The sequence below is a fragment of the Hyperolius riggenbachi genome, chromosome 1 (assembly GCF_040937935.1).
Source record: "Hyperolius riggenbachi isolate aHypRig1 chromosome 1, aHypRig1.pri, whole genome shotgun sequence".
Classification (NCBI taxonomy): Eukaryota; Metazoa; Chordata; class Amphibia; order Anura; family Hyperoliidae; genus Hyperolius; species Hyperolius riggenbachi.
The window spans coordinates 109,153,924-109,177,891 of record NC_090646.1 but is presented as its reverse complement, the minus strand read 5'-3'; the positions used below and the strand labels follow the sequence as shown (position 1 = coordinate 109,177,891).

At 41.0% G+C, this 23,968-nt stretch overlaps 1 protein-coding gene across 3 annotated transcripts in view; it reads left to right on the top strand.

Annotated features, from left to right (window-relative positions):
* The window catches only part of PPARGC1A (PPARG coactivator 1 alpha), a 137,804-nt gene extending 114,060 nt beyond the window's left edge, over positions 1-23,744 (top strand). For 2 of the 3 annotated variants that reach the window (XM_068267814.1, XM_068267831.1), the window contains 5 exons: positions 5,724-5,819; positions 6,794-6,914; positions 12,666-12,787; positions 14,510-14,661; positions 22,521-23,744. In XM_068267814.1, coding sequence (XP_068123915.1) covers positions 5,724-5,819; positions 6,794-6,914; positions 12,666-12,787; positions 14,510-14,661; positions 22,521-22,624 — 595 coding nt within the window. In that variant the 3' untranslated portion in view covers positions 22,625-23,744. The remainder of the gene's footprint in view (positions 1-5,723; positions 5,820-6,793; positions 6,915-12,665; positions 12,788-14,509; positions 14,662-22,520) is intronic. The other variant, XM_068267821.1, reaches the window with a different exon arrangement.
* Positions 23,745-23,968: the final 224 nt, after the last annotated feature.

The window sequence follows — 23,968 nt, the reverse complement described above, 5'->3', positions numbered from 1 at the left end:
GAGAGATGGACTATTTCAAAACCTGTCAGTAATGTCAGATTTCTACTACCTACTATAAGTGACAGCAACATAGGCAAAAAGTAATTCATGGCTCATTTTACTATGGAAGAAATGTACTTCTTATTTATATATATTTACGTGTATTTTACATTTTACGATTTTCGCAATAGTGGTCCTTAAGGCACCAAAATGATCCCTCAGCACTTTTATAGGTTCACTTCCATACATATGTGATTTATGGGTTCTCAGGAAACAAGAATCTATGGTTTTCAACCATCCATGGTCATGCAAAGGCGTTATAGACACTTATTCAATTAACATTTCCTCAAATTTTTCTCCCAGAAGATCATTTTTTACCTTATCCACAAAAGGTTTTCAAATTCAGAAAATTCATAAGTAGGGTCAGATGGTTTTAGCTGTTACATTTTATGCTGTGTTTAATGCTTTGGACTATAGATGCAATTTAAAGATAATACTACTTTAATTACCTTTTTCTTAATGACTTCACGACCTGCTGAAGGGCGCAGGGACAGCAGGACCACCGCTATGAAAATCTGCATCGTGTCCGAAACCAAAAGTCCACAAACAGGACATAGATCTCCAATAGTGTTGTCATGAAGTGGTTAATCTTATTATATGAGCCAAAGCTGCTCTGTAGATATAGAAAATATATGTACAGTATGTTTCGCTAGCACCCAACCAAAAGTGCCAAGATTATCATTTAAGTATTCATCAGAGAGATATATGAGGTTGTCTATCACAATCTCTGACTTTCTTTACCCTGAAGTAGAGTATATTATGTATTAGGCTTTAATGATTAACCCTTGTGATAAAAGCCTGCGTGCCCAAAATGCATTGCCTTCACCACAGTGTCAGTTTTCCTTATAAATGACTTAACAGTGTTTGGAAAAGCATAAGCATGCCCTTCATACAGCAACTGGAATGCACTTGTGTTTATAAATTGAAATACGTGTGATAACGAAGCAATGCATTCTATTCCAAGTAATCAATTTCATCGATGTCATACAGACGTTGCTCAACACATGTGCAGGAATGAAGAAGTATTGAGCTAGAATATAACTGGATTACAACAGCCGGCTATAGATGTACCATGGTCCGGCAGAGCAGAGCCTATGACACTTGTAGTCCTGTGTATTGTAAAGCCTGGCAGTCAGTGAACCCAGCAGATGCTGTATGGAATGAACAGGCATTGATTCATTAAATACGGTCTCAACCAGATGAGCAGGAGTGAGCAGTGACACCTGAGGAAGAACTCCGCATGAAACATGAAGTGTAGCCTCGCCCCCCTAATACAGCAGCTCCGCTGCAAGCCTGGCTTGTGCCACTTTTTTCTGCAGTATTTTTACATATATGATAGGTGTTGAAAATGTTAAAGTTATCTAAGATGAGGTTTAATGATGTATTTATACCTGGGGCTTTCTCCAGCCCGCCCCATCTGCGCTTCTGCACCTTCCTGGCCGCGTTTGCACCCTGGCCGCGCTCCTGTGCCCGGGAGTGTTCTGTGCCAGCGCAGAACTAAAATGGGGTGGTGCGCGTATGGCCAAACCATGCATGCGCAGAAGAGTGCAGCTGTCCAGATTACCGAGGACAGGCCCGGATTTACATCACTGGAGCCTATAGGGACAGATGTCCTGGTACTTTAGACTTCTTCCTCTGAAACCTACAAACCCTCACCGAACCGCATTGCAAGTGTGCTGGCTGGCCCAGCTGTCCCCTCTCCTCTACTTTCACTGCCCGTTTTAGGTAGCTGCAGGTGCCCCTTAGTATTAAGTAGCCAGAAGTACCCTAAATATTAATTAGCTAGAGGTGTCCCAGTGAAATGCCGAAAGTAACCTCTCATTTACACTTTGCTGAGGACATAGGAAAGGAGGGAGAGGAGTAAACCACCATTCCATAATCAGGCGCCTATAGGCTTGTGCCTACAGTGCCTTATGGTAAATCCGGCCCTGACCGAGGGGGATTACAAGAGAACGGAGATGGCAGAGAGGATGGCAAGGGACCCCATGCTCCTCATGGGGCTGGAGTAGGCCCTAGGTAAGTATAAATGCAGCATTAAACCCCACCTGAGGTTTTCTTTAAGTTCGACTTCAACACCTATCATTTTAGGATAAGATGGAAAGTGATTTAAGGGAACTTGAAGTGAGAGGAATACTGAGGCTGCCATCTTCATTCCCCTCATATGTCATATGGAGATTTAGGCTTTTGTTGTTCAAGCCACACACCTGCAGAAAGCATGTAACCACCAGAGTCAAAGCATCTGATCTGCATGCTCATTCTGGGCTGATGACTTTAAGTATTAGAGGCAGAGCAACGGCACAGAAGACAGGGAACTGGCATTGTTTATAAGAGAATGTATACCCTTGCTTCCTGATGTGTAGTTAGTAAATCTCTGTAATAGGAAGAGTAGGCAGCAACAACCGAAACCTTTGTTTTTACAACAGGTAGCAAGTTTGTGTTGCTTTCACAGTCACGTGTATGTATAGTATCAACGTGCCTATGTACACCTTTTTTCACTGTAAGGGTTTGTAACTCAAGGCTATAAATCATAGCATCTCTTCTGGTGAAGTCAGACTGCAGCAATGTTTCCCTGATAACTAATTAAAGAACATAAAACTTGTGCTTGGCTGAGACAAAATCATCTAAGAGCACTGATCAAATAAGACGTTCTACAGGTCATAATTATTCAGTATGGGAGCTGAATAACCATATAGTACAGAGGCAGATGCAATACAGCACAATACCATTTGTAAAGGTTTTCTCCTTTAGGAGTCAAAGTGCATAGATAAGACTCAGATCAATAAATAGCTACAGGGTGGACTGTGTTACAGAGTATACAGTCAAGTGTCTGTAAATGCCACTTAAATGCTTCCCGGGATGTAGATGTAGAAGGAGTTCCAAAGTGTAAGGGCAGCATGACAGAAGGCTCTAGCTCCAAAAATTTTGAGCTGGACTCAAGCTATGAGATCATTTTGATCTTACATTGTGGCAGGTGTGAGGCAGTTGCAACAAATATCCAGGGCTCAAATTGTGTAAAGATTTGACTGTTTATAGGTAGTGTTTGTGTTTGAATTTGGGAGATTGAATTCAGAAACCCAAATTTTTCATACATCACTCTTCAGCACCCAAAGCAGTGGACAGGGCAACGGGGAGTCCACTTACTTGTGGTTCATGCCACACTTCACGAAAGCCTGGAACCATTGAAGTAACGTGAAGCATGACGTGAACCACAAGTAAGTGAACTCCTGTATAGTGTGCGGAAAAATTTGAGTTCCTGAATCCCATCTCCAGATTTCGAACAACAACACTACTAATAGGCCAATCTTGAAGAGGATTCTCCATTTTATGTGTAGACACTTGAGTGAGCAAAGGATCGGTGTTGTGTGGCAATGGTGGGGATGGCTTGTTAGCAGCCTTGTGGTGGCATTTTGTTTTTATTTGGAAGGCCTGCATAGAGGGCATTGCAATAGTCCAGCCGTGATGTCACAAAGGTATTAACTAGGGTTGGTAGATCTGCTGGAGTTAGAAGGTGCTTCATTTTGACGATATTCCTTTGGTGAAAAAATGTATATTTCTCCACAGCTGAGATTTGATTCCCGAAGTTTAATTCCCCATCAATCAGTATACCAAAGCTGTGCACAGTGTCAGAGCTATTTGGGTCTGAGCTCCCTATTCTTAGTAGTGCTGATTGAGACTGGAGCTGCTTTGCAGTCAACCACTGACCTCCAATGACAAGAACCTTAGTTTTGTCAGACAGTTAATATTCAAACCTTAATGTAAGATAGGATAGAAAGGTGCTGGCACTGCAGCTAAGGGTGCAGGGAGGGTTGCAGGGGTGCAGACCAGGTATCCGGTGCGATGCAGATAGACCAGCGTGCTCAAGCTCAGATAGACATCATATGCAGGTGGAGGAAAAGATGAGAAATGCCGGCACTGCTGTAAACTGCTTGTTTATTCATAACGCATGATGCAACATCGTGGATTCAAATTTCATGCATGTTGAGAACTAACATACCGGTTTGCTGGTGAAGCTGTGCGGTGGGTGCTGGGGGAGCAGCCTCTGTAGAAGCGCATCTGCGCGAAACATTCGTAAGGCTCTCATCCCCCAGCACCCACCGCACAGCTTCACCAGCAAACCGGTATGTTAGTTCTCAACATGCATGAAATTTGAATCCACAATGTTGCACCATGTGTTATGAATAAACAAGCAGTTTACAGCAGTGCCGGTATTTCTCATCTTTTGCTCCTCAAACCTTAATGTGTCACCTTTAAAATCAAAATAACAATATTGGTTTCCAGGAAAGTCCTATTTGGATTAAGTCTATAGATACAGCTGTTCCCGCTTCAGTTTAAAGTCCACGAAAATCCAAATGACAGGAATTGAGAGAGAATATCTCCAATATGGGACAGTTGTGAAAGTCTAAAAGAGGTTTTAACCTCTTACCACCCTATCCAAAAATATGTTTATTTTCTGTACATAGGCTTTAGAGCCTTACACTTTAAATTAACATGTTTTTGTTAATATTGTCTGTAGAACCATTGCACAGCTCATTATAAGTATACATGTCTGCTGTTAGACTGCAACATGCATATCAAATGTATTTTTTACGGTTGTTTGCATAAGGGGATATATGAAATAGTATTGATAATAATGATAACAACAGTTATAAATACTTACAGTAACTTTTTGGAGGGATTTTCCCTTCACATTTTTCACAATAAAGAAAGTTTAGACTTGGTCCTTGACTTGACAGTGGAGAGCCCAGTAATTCTAAATGTCATTCCTAACCTCCTTCCATTGTAAATCTCTCCCTAATGCCTAAAACTAACCTTCATCCATGACCTTACACACCTTCCTGTCTCCAAACCATACCCCTAAAGCTCAATGCTAACTAATTCCCAAGCCTAATGTTAGCCCTTCCTAAAGCCTTACTCTAACCTCACCCATTAATATAAACTCCTTACTTACGCCTAAACCTAACCTCCTCCTTAACATGGAACCTTTCTTGATTCCTAATTCTAACCTCCTACTGGTGTTAACTCCATACTGGTGCCTAACCCTGTCCTTATAATCCTGAGGATTAAACCTAGCCTTCCCCTACCCAACACTAAACCCTTTATGCAATAAGCTTAACATAACCTATACTCACCTTCCATCACCTGGACAGTTTTTGAAGTGCTTAATTTCTGCACATAATAGCCAAAACTCCATGGTGAGTGTAAATGGCAGTTATCAAAGCCACAGGTGGGAAAGCCATAGTAAGCATCTGGTTCTGATAAAACTGCCATCAACATCACATGCACTACACTGTTAAGATCAATTTAACATTACACAAAAGCCAAGTCATGTGACTGCCAATACACATCATATAAGTAAAAACTGGGTCTTCCAGATCTGTTATGGGAAGATAGAACTGTCCAAGGGTTGGGTCACCAACCATCCCCATAGGACATTGGGAAGGGGGAGGGATGAGGGAGGTGAGCAGTTTAAATCACGTGGCCCCCACTGCACTGATAACAAATCATGTTATTTTGGGGCTTTTAGATGTTGACAGTCTATTGGGACAGGAGCATTGGATTGATAAAACATGCACCTGAGCAACTGTTACAAATTAATAATTCTGCTAATGCTGCTTTTTTTGTAGAGCATTATACTCAGTTTCTGGCTAAATTCCATACTGACAGTTAATCCTTCATCCTAAAAGGTCTTGCTGCTGCTATGAAACAGATCATTGTAGACCGAACAGTTCTCCAGTCTGTGCTCGATCACGGTCAAGATCACCGTACAGCCGTAGGCCCAGGTAGGAAACGCTATTACTGCTGGTTCTAAGCCAAGCATTATAACCACCTCCTCTAACCTTTTAAGCATTTCAAAGTGAAATGAAAATGTATTGTTGCAAAATAGATTACCTTTGAAGCTGAGTTTTCCAGGTCACTTCCACCTCCTATAACTAAACTAGGCCCCTTTCTTCAGCTCCATAATGGTGACACTGTATACTGACATAATGGTTCATTAACCTAGATGGAGTTAGCTGGGTGTTTGTCCTAGAACTTTACAGCACTGGTCTGTTATATAGAGGACTGAGAGGAAGAGTCCTGGGACAGTCATGTGATTGCTGCTTCTGTTCAGTAACAGGCGAGGAATGTAAGTTCTATTGTAGACACAGTGGTGTGTGTGGGGATGGGGCATGGTGCATGCATCAATCACTTCCACCCTTCATTGTTATTGGATGGAAACAGGGATGTCACAGTCTCTAACCGCACCCTCCTATTATTGTGGAGGAGTGAGCCTAAGGTCAGGATGGCACATCGGTAGGTTGTGATTTTATGGGATTAGCACAGGGGTTTCCAGAATGCACTGTTGAATGAGGTGGGGGTAAATTCTGGTCTGCCGCTCAACTTTCTTACTATTATTCTCTATAGGAGGAAGGTGTGGCCCAGAGACTTGGGCCGTATCAGAATAGGTCCATCCAGAGCTGGTGCAATGAGGAGACTGGCAGTCAGACTGCTCAGAGAGTGGTATCACATGATGCCTGAAGCTGAAGACCCACCCATAGGTGAGTATAGAGGAAGTTGTGGAGGTTACAGGTTCATTCCTAGATTAGGTAGAAAGAGCCAGAAGGAATATTTTAAAATAAAAGTCTGGAATTGGTCTTTAAAGCATGCCTTCCTTATATTACACATTTTAAAAAAATGTAATCTTATGTTTTTTTAAGCCACTTGGGATGATGACATTTTCCACTGACTGTGGTTACCTTGTCCTGTTACTATACAGATATGACAGCTACGAAGAATACCAACATGAGCGCCTGAAGAGGGAGGAATACCGCAAGGAATATGAGAAACGAGAATCAGAGCGAGCAAAACAAAGGGAACGGCAGAGGCAGAAAGCAATTGTAAGTTCAGGAAGGATGTATATGATTTCTCTAAACTTATGTGTGACACCTACGAGTAGATGTATATACTGTATATTTTATAACATTGTGTGCTTATGTCTGTATCTCAGAATAACTAACAATAAGAATGGTGATCATTACACCTCACCCTGTCAAAACATTTTTCATCTATTTAGAAAGAGGTTCTTTACAGTAAAAGGAATGGAATATTTTACCAAATGGGGAAGCTCTTATGGCAAATGTTATATCTGCATTTAAAGCTAGTAGAATCTTTGTTAAAAAAAAAGAAACCAGATACTTACCTAAGGAGATGGAAGGCTCTGGGTCTTATAGCATCTTCCCTCTCTTCTCCCGGTGCTCTCGTTCAGGCGGCAGCTCTATTGTTCAAATCCCACACTGTGGGGGACTTCGGAATTCTTCAGGAGCCGAGTCCTCCCAAAGACAGGGGGCTCCACACTGCGTGCGTGAGTGCGCAAGAGAGGGCACTTGCACACGCGCAGTATGGAGCGTCCCGTCTTCAGTAGCCCAAGTGCTCCCGAAGACTTCTAAAGACTCCCTTCGGCGGTGGAGACAGCAGCATTTGACCAAATTGCTAATTTCTGGCAGAGTTGATCTAGGGATTTTATTTGGCTACCACCTGGAGTCCTGAAGAAATTTTTACCCTTTAAAGGTTAATTGTCCGAGCCTTGTAAGGGTTTTTTTTGGAACAACTGTGATATGTGAAGGTGTAGGACAGAAATGTATCTATTTTTATATTTATTCTCCTGGTTGTATCTGATGCACAAATGTATTTTGTCAACCAAGTTGACAGTTTAACTATGTAGTCTGAAAAAAGCCTTCCTTATGAGGGCCAATTTGTACCGTTTTGATATGGAATTACAGGACGGATACCATTTGAGTGTCTGTAAATGTTATCTCAATCTTCTCTGTTCTATTACCTACTCCATGTGAGGGGTTTCACAGGCAATTTTTTCCTTATTGATTTTCAAAAAAGTAATTCATTGTCTGGGAATGCCATACCAATGTAAATGTGTGTAAGCTGGCCCTGACATCGGATCTTTTGACCTCTCAAAACGTTACCTACAGCTACATCCCACACACAGCAGCAGGTGGCTCCCACCCACACATGCATTTATCAGTCAGTCCTGCATAAACAAGACTGATCAATATTTAAGGTAATTTCTGATTGGTTGGCAGAAGAATTTGCGCTGAATGATTAGACTATCTAATCATTCTGAAAAAATCATTCATTGATCAGCATTTGATATTGATTTGTGTGTACAAGCCCTAAAACATTTTGGTTTTGTTAAATTTGTTTGAAATTGGAGTTGCTCTATACAAATTTGCTCTGCCATGGACTATGGACTTCAGAACCCTCCGTAGCCTGACCAGAACCAGAACATGGCATGGAATGACTAATATCCTTACCCACATAAGATTAGATCTGCCATTTTCTGGTCTAACTTGACTTCTTACCGGAAATACCACTCCTCGCCACTATTTCCCATGGGGAACCACCTTTTTCATAGTGGCAGTTTTCATAGGCCTTTGTAAAGTAGAAATGAGATCTAACGGCATGTCATAAATCTGGAAAAAGGTAATGATTACGCTAAGAAAACCTTGTCACTTTTCGTTTAAACTACTTGTTCACCTCTAATAAAAAAAGACCTTCAGGTTATGCAAAATAAAAAGTCAAATTACTCACGGCAGCAGATTACAGCTCTGATGCCTCCTCACACCCCTGATCTCTCTCCAGTTATTATAATTATTATTTTTTTATGTATATAGCTTCGAAATCTTCCGTAGCGATGTACAGGGAACAAAACAGAAAATGGGGAACATAGATACATGGAACGTTCAAAAACGCTGTACAATCAGGTTATCCAACAATAAAAATACGTATGTAGTTGATGTGTGGTGTGTGACATCTATAATGCTGGTACACATTCATATGATAACTTACAGCAGAAAAAGAAACACTAGGCTGAGGTCCCTGCCCTTACGAGCTCACGATCTAGAGGGTAGTGGGTTGGAGGCATTAGGGAAGGAGACATAGGGGTTAGCGGATGAGGCAGTAAATCTCCAATACTACCTATAGCAAATTATAAGCTTGTCTGAACAGGTGTTTTGAGGCTACATTTGAAGGTTTTCAGGCTCAAAGCATGAAGGCTCTGGGAGAGCGTTTCAAAAGAAAGGTGATGCTCGTGATAAGTCCTGGATACAGGAGTAAGAGGCAGTCGCCTAGCTAGAGGACAATAGGGTCTGACGGGAGATACAAAGTTTCTAAGTGGTATGGGATCTGCAGATGAGGAAATGTAAGGAAGTAAAAATTCTGCTCAAACTGCTATTGCCACTCTGAATCAAATCCTCATGATGACTAGAAGTATCCGGAGGAGAAAGTAGAGGGGAGTCAGTGTCTGACGTGTTACTTGTTTTCCGGTTACATGCATGTCTGTAGAAGTGGGTTTTATAGGTGCATATGAATGCTTCTAGAGTTGAAACACAATGGGGACGAGAATTCCAAAGTAGGGGGATGGCTTGTGAGAAGTCTTGGATATCAAAGGGCGAGAAGGTGACCAAAGTGTAGCGTCAGAGAAGACTGTGCATGGAGTGAAAGTTATGATAAGGATGTTTTAATTATTAAAGCAGTGTATGAAATGTATGAATGCAACATGTAGAGCATATTGTAACTATGATTAGAAATGTAAACTGTATTCTATTAAAATGGAGAAAATGAATGAGTAATCTATGTTTGAAAGATAGTATGGAATTAAACATTACTCCTAGTGAATATGCCTGGGGATTTGGCATCATTTCAATTGTATTTACTTTAATTAAAATTTTAGATAAGCGGCTGGTCCAGTCCAGACCTTTTTCAGGTGCAGTTATAGAGGCATCACCAAAGGAGGCTTTTTTATATACTGTATATATAATACAACTTGAAAATTACTGATCCTATTGTTATTATTTGTGCCGCTTTTGAATATAAGCAGCACTATCGCCGCTGTATATCGGGGCTAAGGCAGAGGACTCTGCATTCAGTATGCTGCTATGTCCACACGCTCTGTGCTGGTTCAAGGCTGGAGAGAGGGTGACATATGTGTCTGAGCAGGTGCTGAAGGACAGTGCTATAAAGCATATGCATGGTATAGATTTCCATGAGTTGCTTTGTAGTGATGGTTTCATAACTCACCCAGGGTCAATACAGATAAATCACCGGCTCGCTGTTTATTACAGAGACGACTGCAGGTAGCAGTGAGGTTACAGCGTGTCAGTTCAGGCAAATAGCTGGGATTTTATCAATGGCTCTGATGTATGTTGTATGTTATTATTATCTTCTGCAATGCTCTGAACGTATGGCTTCAAAACTAGATAAAACAGTCTAAAAAGTATTCATCTTACCAGCCGAATATAATAAGAAATACATATCTTAACTTCCTTACTAGAGGTGACTTTAAAGTGGACCTGAACTCTTGCACAGGACAGAAGGGAAACGGAGAGAAATGCACCCTGTATGTATTTAGAGAGTTTAGCCTGTCTAATTCCCCTTCATCTGTGACTAATCAAAACTGTAATTTTGATCTCTCAGCTGTGTCAGCTGGCTGCCTCTGCAGAGCAGCTAATTTGTAAACACAGGTTGTTAACCCTATGTCTGCTTCCATGAAATAAGGAAGTAGACACACTGCAGATTTTTTGCAGGATTTGTATCAGCTATAAAAAGAAATGTTTTTCTTTAAAGGTTATTATGCTACTGCGTATCTTTTTGAGCACAATGGAAGTTCTGAAGTTCAGGTCCGCTTTCAGGTACATGGTACAATTTTTCATTTTTTTTTCGATTAGATAATTTAGTTTGATTATTCCGTTGATTGAATATAAAGAATACACAGATTTTTCCAGCATGTCCGATCAGATTTTTCTAAAAAAAAACGGGATAATCGTTCGAATTTCTTGATCGAAAAAAAAAACATTTTCAACTTTCATTCGATTCGATCATTTTGATCGAATAAACGGTAAAATGGAACATTTTTATTGTACCGTGTGTGGCCACCATTAGGGTAAAGACACTATGGTTATTCTTGGGGGGATGGACTTTTCTAACCTCAAGTTCATTATAATGCAAATTTAAATATTGCACACTGTAAAGTGAAGGATGAATGAAAAAAAGTATATACTGTACATAAAAGTGACAGTGAAAATGACACTTTTGAACAATTAATTACTGTGAATAAATGTATTTGACTTTGACCGTGTGTCGGTTTTACATAAACTTAAACATAATTCCCAACGTTTCAAAATATAGAATTTAAAAAAACAACTGAAGTGAGAGGTATGTGGAGGCTGCCATATCCTATTTACTCAATGCCAATTGCCTGGCAATCCTGCTGATCCTGTGCCTCTAATACTTCTAGCCATGGACTTTGAACAAGTGTGCGGCAGATCAGGTGTTTCTGACATTGATGTCAGATCTGGCAAGATTAGCTGCATGCTTGTTGCTGGTGTTTTCCAGACGCTACTGCAGGCAAATAGATAAGTAGGATTGCCAGGCAGCTGGTGTTGTTTAAAAGGAAATAAAAATGGCAGCCTCCATAGCCCTCTCACTTCAGTTGTCCTTTAACCTCCTTGCCGGTTATCCCGAGCTCAGCTCGGGGTAACCTGCACAGGAGGATTTCTCAGGCCCCGCTGGGCCGATTTGCATAATTTTTTTTCCTACACGCAGCTAGCACTTTGCTAGCTGCGTGTGGAACGCGATCGCCGCTGATTCGCCGCTACCTGCCGCGCCGAGCCGCTCCCCAGACCCCTGCGCAGCGTGGCCAATCAGTGCCAGGCAGCGCTGAGGGGTGGATCGGGATTCCCTCTGACATCCCGTCTCCATGGCGACCGGGGAAGCCCTGCAGGAAATCCCATTCTGAACGGGATTTCCTGCTTACTCTGATCGCCGGAGGCGATCGGAGTGGGTGGGGGGATGCCGCCGCTCAGCGGCTATCATATAGCGAGCCCTGGGCTCCTTGCCAGCGGGAATTGGACCGGCAAGGAGGTTAAGTAGTACTGATATACTTTACACAATACTCATCAGGGTAAATGATTCTGGCTTTCTGTACCAAAGCCAATGACCCTCCCTGTGTTTTTGTGTTGTAAACACCAGGAGGAATATTACGCAACTGAGGAAAAACAGAGAAAATACATGGATGGAATGCAAACTAAGGACTCTAGTGCCACCACATGCTTGGCAGTGCACTATAGCAAACATCTAAAGCTCAGCTGTATAATAACTGAATGCCAGCATCCAGACATTCCAGATTACACTGGGGAGATGCATATTGGCGATAATATGCATTCGCTGTTTAGCACGGCCCAACTATACCATTTCTATAACCAACTGCCAGTGTTTTCCTAACCATTGTCTCCTAATGTAGTGTCAGGTGAGTCTGCGGCATCATCACAGTGGTATATACAGTGGATCCAGAGTGGATACAAATGTTGATTTCTAACAGACACAAGCATGTGAATTCTACTTTTCCGTCACCACACCCGATCTTAGTTTGTAATTCATACTGGCCTTACTCTTTAGGGCTTTCTGTAATCAGATACATTTCATTCCAGTCTTGGATATTGCTAGTTAGATTGAACCATACAAGTCCGCTCTCATGTGCTTTCTATAATGATGGGTTCTCCTTCTGCACAATGTACTTATTAATACATTCATATCCTTTTTATTATCATTTTAATACCTTTTTGTTCTTGTTCCTGTAGGAGGAACACAGAGTTCTCTATGTTGGGAAGATGAGAACGAATATGACCCGTAGTGAGCTGCGAGCCCGGTTTGAAGTTTTTGGGGAAATTGAAGAAACTGCAGTCAATCTGCGGGATGACGGGTAAGAAGAGTTCCTTTGAGGGTTCACATTTTACCTTGAAAGACATAACAATTGGCCACAATAGCCATGTGGTAGCATCGGTTTCAGCAGTTTTGTTGGAAACAAGAAAAACTCATTTTGGAGAAGAATTTCATGGTGATCTTAGCAGTTCTAGTGTGCTTAAAGCATCTCGATTAGTATTTTTTATTTTACCCAGAATGACTATTTTATTTTCACTTTAATAATAATAAATATTGCTTGCTGTGCCTGAGGTCACTCATGATTTCAGCAGTAGAAATAGTCTATCCTCCACTTGCCCCATCATTGGGTTTTATGTCCACCCTTGCCCAAACAGGAGGTGGAAGCTGGAGAGTCTTTTGTTCTCTATTCATTATGGAATGCATGGTAGCCATTTGGCTAACACTCTCGTCTTACGCTGCTAAGAGTCCCAGGTTCCATTCCTAGACAGTACACTATCTACATGGTATTTGTTTGCCCTTGTTGTGTGGCTCTACTCTGAGTGTTCTGGCTCTTCCCACAAGCCAAAAACATGTTGACTTTCCCAAAAAATTAGCCCCAAATTAAAGTAGGAAAATTGATTGTGAACTCTACTGCAAGAACAGTTAGTGATATGTACTGTACAGTGTTAATAATTGCAATTGGGTAATGGTAATATTTGTCCAGCTGATTTACATTAAAGTGGATAATAAAGTAATTTATAATAAAATGGATAATGAAACGTCAATAAATATATATACAGATAGCTTCTGATAAAAAAATCACTTGTCTTTGTTCTGTATTTGTGAAGCAGATAAACCTGTCTAATTAGTTCTTATCAGCAGCTGTGAATAGACTGCAGGAGAGCTCTGCCAAGTCAGCTCTCCCCAATCAGTAAACACTGAGTCTTAACCATTTCTGTGCTTTATACAGAAGTGAAACCTAGTAAAACTTCAGTTTTTTTAGTATTTCCGTAATTTGTTATGATTTTCCATAAAGGTTATGATGTGGCTAATGTTATAGAGCAGAGAGGAAGTTCTAAGTGTAAATTTCAGCAACATACATTGAATCTGCACTCTCCATGCAGGCAGTGGAATTGGTGGAACCAAAGGCTCAGAGCTGCAAGGCCAGGTTGTTACACAGTTACTGTTGTACTGGTCATTGTGGAAATTTCTAGGTAAATAAATCAGAGCCTTTCAGATTAGATCTTTATTCATCCAATACAGTTCACTTATCTTTACTGTTAACTAGTATATTCTTTTTAAACGCCCTTCGCCCCAACTAGAGAGCTGTTGCCTTGTAAACTCAGTAAAATTAATAGGTTGTTGGGACCAGAACTGCATCGCTCCAGTAACAACTGAGGAGCCTGAAGTCCATGGGCCTCCACAGAGCTGTATTGATATGTCTTAGAACTCCGATCATCACTATGTCCATTTTCAGCTGCTTAGTTTTTTTGAAGTCCCGAAACAACTCATCTTTAATGGACTGTTGTGGCCACTCTTTTTGGGAACATGTTACCACAAAAAGGCATTGTAATGTATATATGTACTGTACATAGTGCATTAACTGAACATTACATTGAAATACAGACTATTTTGGTTTAATCGAGAAATGAGTTCTTGTTTTGGGGTCTACGCTTTACTTGCAGTGTTTTCCTAAATAGTCCCACTAGTCTGTGACTCACCAGTTGTATTTTGTATTTATTCTTTTTGTGGTCAGTCATGTTTTGTTTTCTCTTTATTGCAGAGACTGTTACGGTTTCATCACTTACCGCTACACCTGTGACGCATTTGCTGCTCTCGACAATGGATACACTCTGCGCAGGCCTAATGAACCTGACTTTGAGTTATGCTTTTGCGAACGAAAGCAGTTTTGCAAGTCGAACTATGCAGATTTAGGTATGAGCTCCAGAGTTACTCAATTCTAGTTCTTTTTGTCTCTGTTTTGTTACTTACTGTACAAGATGAAATTTCTTTTAAGTTCATAAATAATGTTTGTTGTGCATTATACATCTTCAGATGAGGTTGTTTGCCCTTTTGGGTGCTGTTGGTAGTCAGTACTCCAAGCTCGTGGGTTTGGGTAAAAATTCCCTATTGTCTTCGGCTATGGAGGAGTACATCCTTTTTTTCCAGTGGCTAGTAAATCCTTGTTTTCCTTAGATATGGGAGGTAAAGCCTTTCATCCAGTGAAAGTGGGAATAACATTTTGTCTTTGTGTGTGGGTAGAAAGTCATCACTACCAGTGACTTCGGGTAGGATTTTCACACTTCTATTGAGGTTGATTGTGTGTGTCCTCACTGCCAGTGGTATGCTTAGGAAGTCCTTACTTTAATTGGTTGTAGATAGGAAGTCCTCACTAACAATGGATGTGGGTAGGAAGTCCACAATGACATTGGGTTGGGGCAGGAAGCCTTCACTGTCATTGGATTTGGGTAGGAATTCCTCACTGACATTGGGTGGGGACAGGAAGTCTTCACTGCCATTGGGTGTGGGTAGGAAGTCCTCACTAACATTGGGTGGGGATAGGAAGTCTTCACTGTCATTGGGTGTGGGTAGGAAGTGCTCACTGACATTGGGGATAGGAAGTATTCACTGTCGGAATCCTCACTGACATTGGGTGGGCATAGGAAGGCCTCATTGGGTGTTGGTAGAAGTCCTCACTGACATTTGGTTGGGATAGGAAGGCCTCATTCCCATTGGGTGTAGGTAGGAAGTCCTTACTAACATTTGGTTAGGATAGGAAGGCCTCATTCCCATTGGGTATAGGTAGGAAGTACTTGCTGCCATTGGGTGTGGGTAGGAAGTCCTCAGTGACATTGAGTGGAGAGAGGAAGTCTTCACTGTCATTGGGTGTGGGTAACAATTCCTCACTGCTGGGGAGTATGGGTCTAAAATCCTATTGGTTGTGTCTTCTAATTATTTAGCTATTAGATGATCATTTATATCTGTGCGAATTTAAACTATTCTCTTTATATTGATTGTAAAAGAATCTTGAATGGTCGTTTGAATATTTAGTGAGATTAAAAATGTCTCTCTCCCTCTCTATCCATTTGATGAAAAGATAATATTTGTTTCAAACCAATCATTATCAACCTTAATTATGCATAGACGTTCTACTGAAATATTAAACAAATGTGGTGGGAATCTGAAGAGAAGACATCTGCTTTGTATAGCAGGGACACGAAGCTGGTGGTTTTGGCGCTGAAGCTGGCCGCCGCTATAAAACTAATGCTGTAGTGCGCGGGGTGTGTAAGGTTAATTCGGGGTTCCGGCAATCACTGGACCCTGAATTACTCCTCCCTCCAAGTTGCTAAGACTCAGAGGGGGAATAGTAGTTAACGCTTCCTGGAATTTGAGCGGCAGCTGGGTGAGCCGTCATTTGGCTCTCCCTGCGCCCAACTCAAGGCGGCATACATACATATATGTATGCCAGGGAAGTGGGTGTCAGTTCTACCAGCTTCTTTCTCTGAACAAATGCAGAGATGTAGATAAGTCAAGCAATTGAGTTCAGGATTTTGTGGTGCCACTTAGTGTTGGGCGAACAGTGTTCGCCACTGTTCGGGGTTCTGCAGAACATCACCCTGTTCGGGTGATGTTCGCGTTCGGCCGAACACCTGATGGTGTTCGGCCTTTTAAGTTCGGGTTCGCCCCGAACTTCTAATGGCCGCCGAACAGGGCCCCTGTTCGGCCGAACAGGGCCCTGTTCGGCCGAATACTGCCCCCCTATGGGGTCGCAGGCATAAGGGGGGAGCATGCCCCGATCGCGGGGGGGGTCGGAAATTCCCCCCACCCCCTCCGCTAGCGCTCCCCCCTCTGCCCGCTTCCCCATTCAAAAGTTTAAGCAAAGTACCTGTAGTGGATGGCCTGGCAGTGGGCGGCACTGTGGAGTGAGGAGGAGGAGTCCGGAGAGTGACGAGTTGAGGGAGGCCGGGCAGCGGGCGTGAGGTCAGAGAAAGGGCGGAAGTACCACAAGGGTACTTCCGCTGAACCGCCCGCTGCCCGGCCTCCCTCAACTCGTCACTCTCCGGACTCCTCCTCCTCACTCCACAGTGCCGCCCACTGCCAGGCCATCCACTACAGGTACTTTGCTTAAACTTTTGAATGGGGAAGCAGGCAGAGGGGGGAGCGCTAGCGGAGGGGGTGGGGGGAATTTCCGACCCCCCCCCCGCGATCGGGGCATGCTCCCCCCTTATGCCTGCGACCCCATATGGCCCCCAAAAGCTGGATGTTCGGAAAGTTCGGGGTTCGGCCCGAACATGCCGAACATCTCGGCCATGTTCGGCGAACTTACCCGAACATCCAGGTGTTCGCCCATCACTAGTGCCACTCAGGGTTTAGTGGAGTTCCTTGGCAGGTCACAGAGGAGGACGTTACAATAATCAAGTCAGGGTATGAGTAGGACATGCACTAGTAGGATTTTCTTTAAGGCTTTCTGAATGGGCAAATAAGGAAGCATAATGCGAGATAAAATACGAGCTAAACACTGTGCTTTCTGCTTGGCTGATGCCTCTTAAAACACTTAAATAATGTTAGTGTTGTGTGTTTTTTTTTCATGCAGTGCATGGGCATCAGTTCTCCGGTAGTCTTTGGATACGTTGTATCCATGTGAAAAGCCTTTTCTCTTTAGTGAGAGCTCAGCCTTGTGTGCAATACAAGATTTATTTTCTGTTTACTTGTTGCTGGATTGAAATAGAAGCAGCATGGTGGGGCCTTCGGTGTCTACCTTATTTAACACCTCCGCAATGTAGAGGAGCTTAAAGCTGGAGAGTAAACACAGCTGTTTGAATAACAGGACTCCGGTTAGAATGCTTTAATCAACTCAAACAAAATAACGATGCCCAGGAGAGACGTGGGAAAATAGAGGAAATGGCAGTGCAAGTATATTGTTATTTATTTAGTATTTACGTGATGGATTCACATTTAAAGCTGCTCAGAATCATTTCATTACCTTCATTTTTTTTAAAGCTTCTGATATTTAATTTAGAGGATTAAGTGGCTTAGTAGATAAATTCACTTACTGAATAACAGTGACTGTAGGATCCTTGTCACAAACTCCATCTTGAATGCTAATGTGACTTCCTGGATTAGCAATCCTTAGTAATAAGTGGGGCCTGTCTTGCCATTTTCCAAAGCCTACAAACTTTATTGGTTACACTTCACTGTAAAAGTAAATGTAGGGCAAGAGGTAAAATACAATGCCGGGCAATGTTCAGAGTCTGCTCCCTTTCAAAGTAAATTGGGGAAATGGTGGTTGACTTGTATCATGTCCAGATGACTTTTTCCATTTAACTGGGATTAGTAAAGCTTTAGCCATCTATCAAAAAATGGGTATGGACTAAAATCTCTGCCGGAGATTTATTACTGTTTGCTAGAAGTATTTATTATTTCTTCCTGTTCATACCATTAGTAAAAAAGGGCCATTTGGGATTGATTGTTGTGAATTCGACATCACGTGGTTCGGAACACAAACACACACATTCAGCACCATTTTAGCAACGAACAGCAGGAAGGGGTGTGTTTCATTTATCTCTGATACTTCCTCTTTCCAACTTGGAAGTAGATACAACGTAGACCGGCGCCGTCTTAGATATGTTCTTTTACTTTTATTGTAGCATGAGTAACAGTAATGTTTTCGAGCACCCTGCTCTTTTATAAAGTATTACTGCAACACAATTTGTGGTTAATAAAGGAGAATGATGCTCCAAAACTGTGTCGGCCTACATTGTATCTACTTTTTCTGTCAGTCTCTAGTGTTACCAGATGGACCTAGGCACGTCAACTTTCAGAGTGGTGAGCTCCTCCAAACCTTTACCTCCTTCCTCTGAAAAGAAGCCGGAAGTATTGAAGATAAATGAAACGTAGAGAAGAAATACAGAGAAGACAATGGCATCAATTCACTAAGCTTTATCAAACACTTTATCAAACATATGATAATTTACCTCATGAGTAAAATCTAATTTTGAATTCACTAAGGTGTTACAGATTTATCAAATGTTTTATCGATAAAATGTTCAATACATTTATAACACCTTAGTGAATTCAAAATTAGATTTTACTCATGAGGTAAATTATCAAACGTTTGATAAAGTGTTTGGTAAAGCTTAGTGAATTGACGCCATTGTGTGGTAGATTTATGTAAATTAAGGGTCTCTGCTTCTCATAATCTCTTTATGGGGGTGTACAGAAAATATTTGCACAGTTGACCAGAGACTACATCAGAAGCTTTATGTGAAGAAAGATTACCAAATCATTGTCCTTTAAATATAAGTTTTGTTCTTGCAATGAGAAAGTAAAGGGGTCTGCTATATTTTCTCGACTTGCAGCTTCAGCACCACATTTAAATAATGCCTCTAGTTGTCCAGCATCTCCCTGTGGTTTTGATCTGTACTCTCAATTTATAAACCAGAAAGTAACATGATCCTCACCTATAAGGAGGCTTTTTTAGGTGGCTACTGAAGCATCCTGTTGGATAGGAGGATATGGGAGGTGAGAATAATGCTACCTTGGGGTTTCTAAATATACAATATATTATGCTGGGAATATACACGGCTTGATTTTGAGCCATTAAGATGGCTCGATAGATAATTTCCGATATGTCCGATCACCGATCGTTTTGCTGCTCGATTCATCATTGCAGTGTATTGAAAAAAGAGAAGAAAAATAGAGTGGAAGATAAGAGAATCGAGCGGGCAAAACGATCGGGCGCAGAATCGAGCGCCACAATCAACCCGTGTATTCCCAGCATAACAGTGGCAGGAAAACATTGGAAAAGAATGGAAGGGCATGCTGGACATCTACAATAAACATTTCAAAATAACAGGTACTAACTGCGGGGAGGGGGTAAGTGTCATTTTGCCAAATAGATGAACAAGAAGATATTTGTAAGCCTGTTGCTAATGCAGTTTTATCTTTTTAAGTTTTTTTATGAAGAGCCCTGGCCTGCTTTAATATTTATTGCAGACCTTTTTTTAAAAATGAATGTAAAATTATTCTGGAAGAGCCTGCATAACTTAGATAACAATACACCTTTTTTACATCTTCTTTTATTCTATTCAGTTTACATTTTAAGGAACGGCATATTACCCAATATATTGTCCATTGTAAAATGACACTGAACTGAATCAGCTATAGTGCTTACTTTTTTGTGCTTTCAAAAACAATCAGTGGAAAACATCTCTCAGGCAAGAGAGCAAAGCCCATGACCAATATAAAACATACATATGAGCAAACAGCGTGATGTCCTTTGCACGCTGATTATTTCACAACACCGTATACAGGAACAAAATACACTGTCCAACTGAATTACTGGTCAAATCAGGTTATAAAATGCACTTTTTGTTTCTAGCACACCAATGTTACAATATTTATATATAAATCTGTCAAATAGTCTGTAGCAACATGTGCAAAGGAAATTATATTGACATGCCAAAAAACTTAAGTGAAAATAAATTGATGTGATAAACAAGTGTATCTACCCCCCTACTCCTAAAGAAATTACTTCTAGATTATTTATTTATGTATTGTATTTATAAAGCGCCAACATACTACGCAACGCTGGACATTAGATAAGGTTACAGACAATACTTAGGGGTGACATACAACAATAAGACAATACTCGAATCCATACAAACCAGATCACGCAGCACAGTATGAGTACAAGGTAGTGCTTAGTCAGTCACTGGATGGGAGCATGGAGATTAGGCAAGTCGAGTTCTCTCAGATCCATAGTATGGGTGTACAGTAATGGAGGTGCATGGACAGGTAGGAGACATATGGAGGAGGACTCTGCCCGAAACAAAAACCTAAAAAAAAAAAAGTAGATTTTATGCTTTGTCTCATCTTAATGACACAGTGTGTCCCTTGTCTCATAGTGCTAAAATATATGAACTATTGACTTTTTTTAATCTATCCACTGCTGTCAGAAGCCCAGTTCTCCAACAGGAAAGTATTGTATGGCTGCGATTTCTTATCAGTGAGGGATACTATAATTCAACTGGGTCCCAAATGGAGAAAAACTGTCAGTTGCATAGCTGAATATTAATGTTTTCAGAGAGAAAGAAGAAAAGCAACACAGCATATTTATTTGTGTGTCTGGCACTGTACATACACATGTCTATCCCATGATATCACATGTCTCTTAAGGTTCTCTTTCCTGGGGTGAAAAAACACACCGTTTTACCCTCCCCACCTTGACCACAGGTGCTGGACACCAGGTTGCTTGCAGAAATGCTATTTGAAAAAAAAAAAGTACTTCAGGGTGTAGAAAGGTCCAACGTTTTATTAGGCAATCAGGTGCAACATAAAGGTTTCCTTTAAGCGCAATTGAAAGATAATGTTATAGGCATACAAACAATCTGCCTATGCTTGAAGGTACATATAAAAAAAAAGAAAGAAAAGGTAACCGTAGTAATATTGCTACGTTTCACATAGCTTTCCATCTCCACATAAGTAGAAAAAAATGGTGGGTATATCAAAAGGGTCAGCTGGGTAGGCAGTTTTTCCCATATTAGTAAAGGCAAATTACTGTATATATCAGTGAGGGAGGACTGTTGCCAAGGTAAGAAGGTGTTATCAAATTAACTTCAAAATTGCTATACAGCGCTTAGACCCACCAAGATAATACAGCTCAACAAGACCTCACAGTATGCAATATACAGAAACTGTACCAGTGCATGCAATCAGTCCATAAACATACACCATTGAAAGTCCCTTCACTAATAGTGAAAAATTCTTCAATGAAAAAATCTACTATGCATGCGCTTCTGTTGGGAACTGAGTAACTTCCAATACACAATACGATAGACAAATCAGCAGCACTTCCTCACGCGGAATCCTCCACCAATAAACAATCACCTTTTTTTGGAGTGCGACTCACCTACTACAGATGCTGCGATTACAGTAGCTTGCAAGCCTCTGGGACATTACATAGGCTCCCCTCGCCTTCTACGATCTCTCCCTTGCTCTGTGTGGTGAAAATATACTTCCCAGGCTCTTCTGTCATATGACGCTCCACTCAGTATGATTATTCCTTGTATCCTTAGTCATTGAAGCAAAAAAGCCTCTCATTACGCAGACATAGTAAATATCATAAAATCTTTATTAAAAAAAAACACTCACGTGGTGTTGTTGTTATAGTCTCTTTTGGAATTTTACAGCGGGTTCCACCCCGCACGGCCACCCAGGCCAGCCGCCATGTGACTTCCCCCTTGCTGCAAGTGATTCACCGGCCACCGCATCCACGTGTGCCTCCTCCGCGTTCGTTCCGTCGTACCTGAGGTATAATCATACTGAGTGGAGCGTCATATGACAGAAGTGCCTGGGAAGTATATTCTCACCACACAGAGCAAGGGAGAGATCGTAGAAGGCGAGGGGAGCCTATGTAATGCCCCAGAGGCTTGCATGCTACTGTAATCGCAGCATCTGTAGTAGGTGAGTCGCACTACAAAAAAAGGGTGATTGTTTATTGGTGGAGGATTACTTGTGAGGAAGCGCTGCTGATTTGTCTATTGTATTGTTGTCAAATTTAACTGAGGTACCCCTATGTTCATATATGAGTTTTCGGCAAGATTGAGTTAAGGCAAGATTGTGTTGACTGAACGCACTCATTCTCCACAAGTGGAGACAACTGGATGAATTCAATACCTACAACATCTTTTTAAAGAATACATGAACAGTGTTTTTATAGTTTACTGTTGCAGATACTGTGTAATGGTAATCATTTTTTGAATTTTTGTTGCTTTTCTTTTTTCTTTATGTAGATTCACATTCAGATGACTTCGATCCTGCTTCCACCAAAAGCAAATATGACTCCATGGATTTTGACAGTTTGCTGAAAGAGGCACAGAGGAGCCTGCGTAGGTAACAAGCATGCCCGCCACACCCTATGGATTGATGGAGAATACCTCACGGACTTGTTGTCCTCCAATAAGAGACTCTTGAAAGTCAACCTAGGAATTTCTCCTACTTTACACTCTCCGTTTCTCAATGGTTTACATGAACACAGCTGCTGAAGACTAAAGAGGCAATGTGATTGTCAGACAAACACACACACAACAAACACATGTATAGATATGGGTGTCAGATAATTCCTCACTTTCCACGGATATCGCAGTTGCACCGCTTGAGCAAAGACGGTATGCTTTTCATTGGAAAATAAAGTGCCAGCCATCTGCTAAAGCTCCTCAAATTCAATCAATAGAAAACTATTCCCCCGTGGGAAAAAAAAATCAAGGAATCGCTGTGTATTGTGATTGAAGGCATTTCCGAAAAAGTTGGAGGAATTGTACGCTGCTGATGCTCAAACACAATGCAATCTTCACTTTTGTCTGATGTAAATCATTGTCCCGATAAAAAAAAAAAAATATTTGCAATATAGATGACGCCTTAGTAACTTTTTTATTGGGAACCTGGTGAAGAAATCAAGAAGAGGAATTTTTTTTTGTAGTATCCGCAAGTTTCTGTATTATCTTCAGCCTTTGATCCTGACACCCGCGCAGATGTCACTGATGTTCTACAACATCAGAAGCCTTGTAAATGGTCAGATTCACAGCTTGTTCATATATATATACATATATATATATATATATATATATATATATACACTATTTTCTGATGAGTGGATGTGGTGTTACATAATAAACAGAGTTGAGTGAAAATTTACGAAACTGTGTCCAGGTAGTTTGTACCATTGTAATATGTACTAGTCAAGTATTTACAGCTCTTCTTCATTTCTCTGTTGGAGTAGGGCATGCCGGCTATCGCCACCTTGTCCCTGTCTCCGGTGGAGGAACCGATTCAATGGAGTATTTTTATGTTGTGTACATAGAGTATGACAATGTCTTTTATTGGTTACCGCTATGCACTGTAAATGCAGCCTTCTTTTAAAATATGAAAAACCTTTTTTCTTAAAAAAAAAATTAAAAAATCGAAGATATTGAAAAATGTAAAATTTAGGTGAAAATACCAGTTGTATACTAAATATATTTAGGAGCTGACTTTATGCTTATATATATATATATATATATATATATATATATATAAATATATATATATATTTGATTGTAAAAACAAACAAAAAAATGACAGTGTGTGTGTGCGCGTGTTTTTATTTTTTTATTATTATTTTACTTTTTTGGTTGGGTGCACAACTATCGCTTTAAGCACACTGTTTTCTGTGAGCTTCCATTTTTGTGTTTGAATTCTGTTG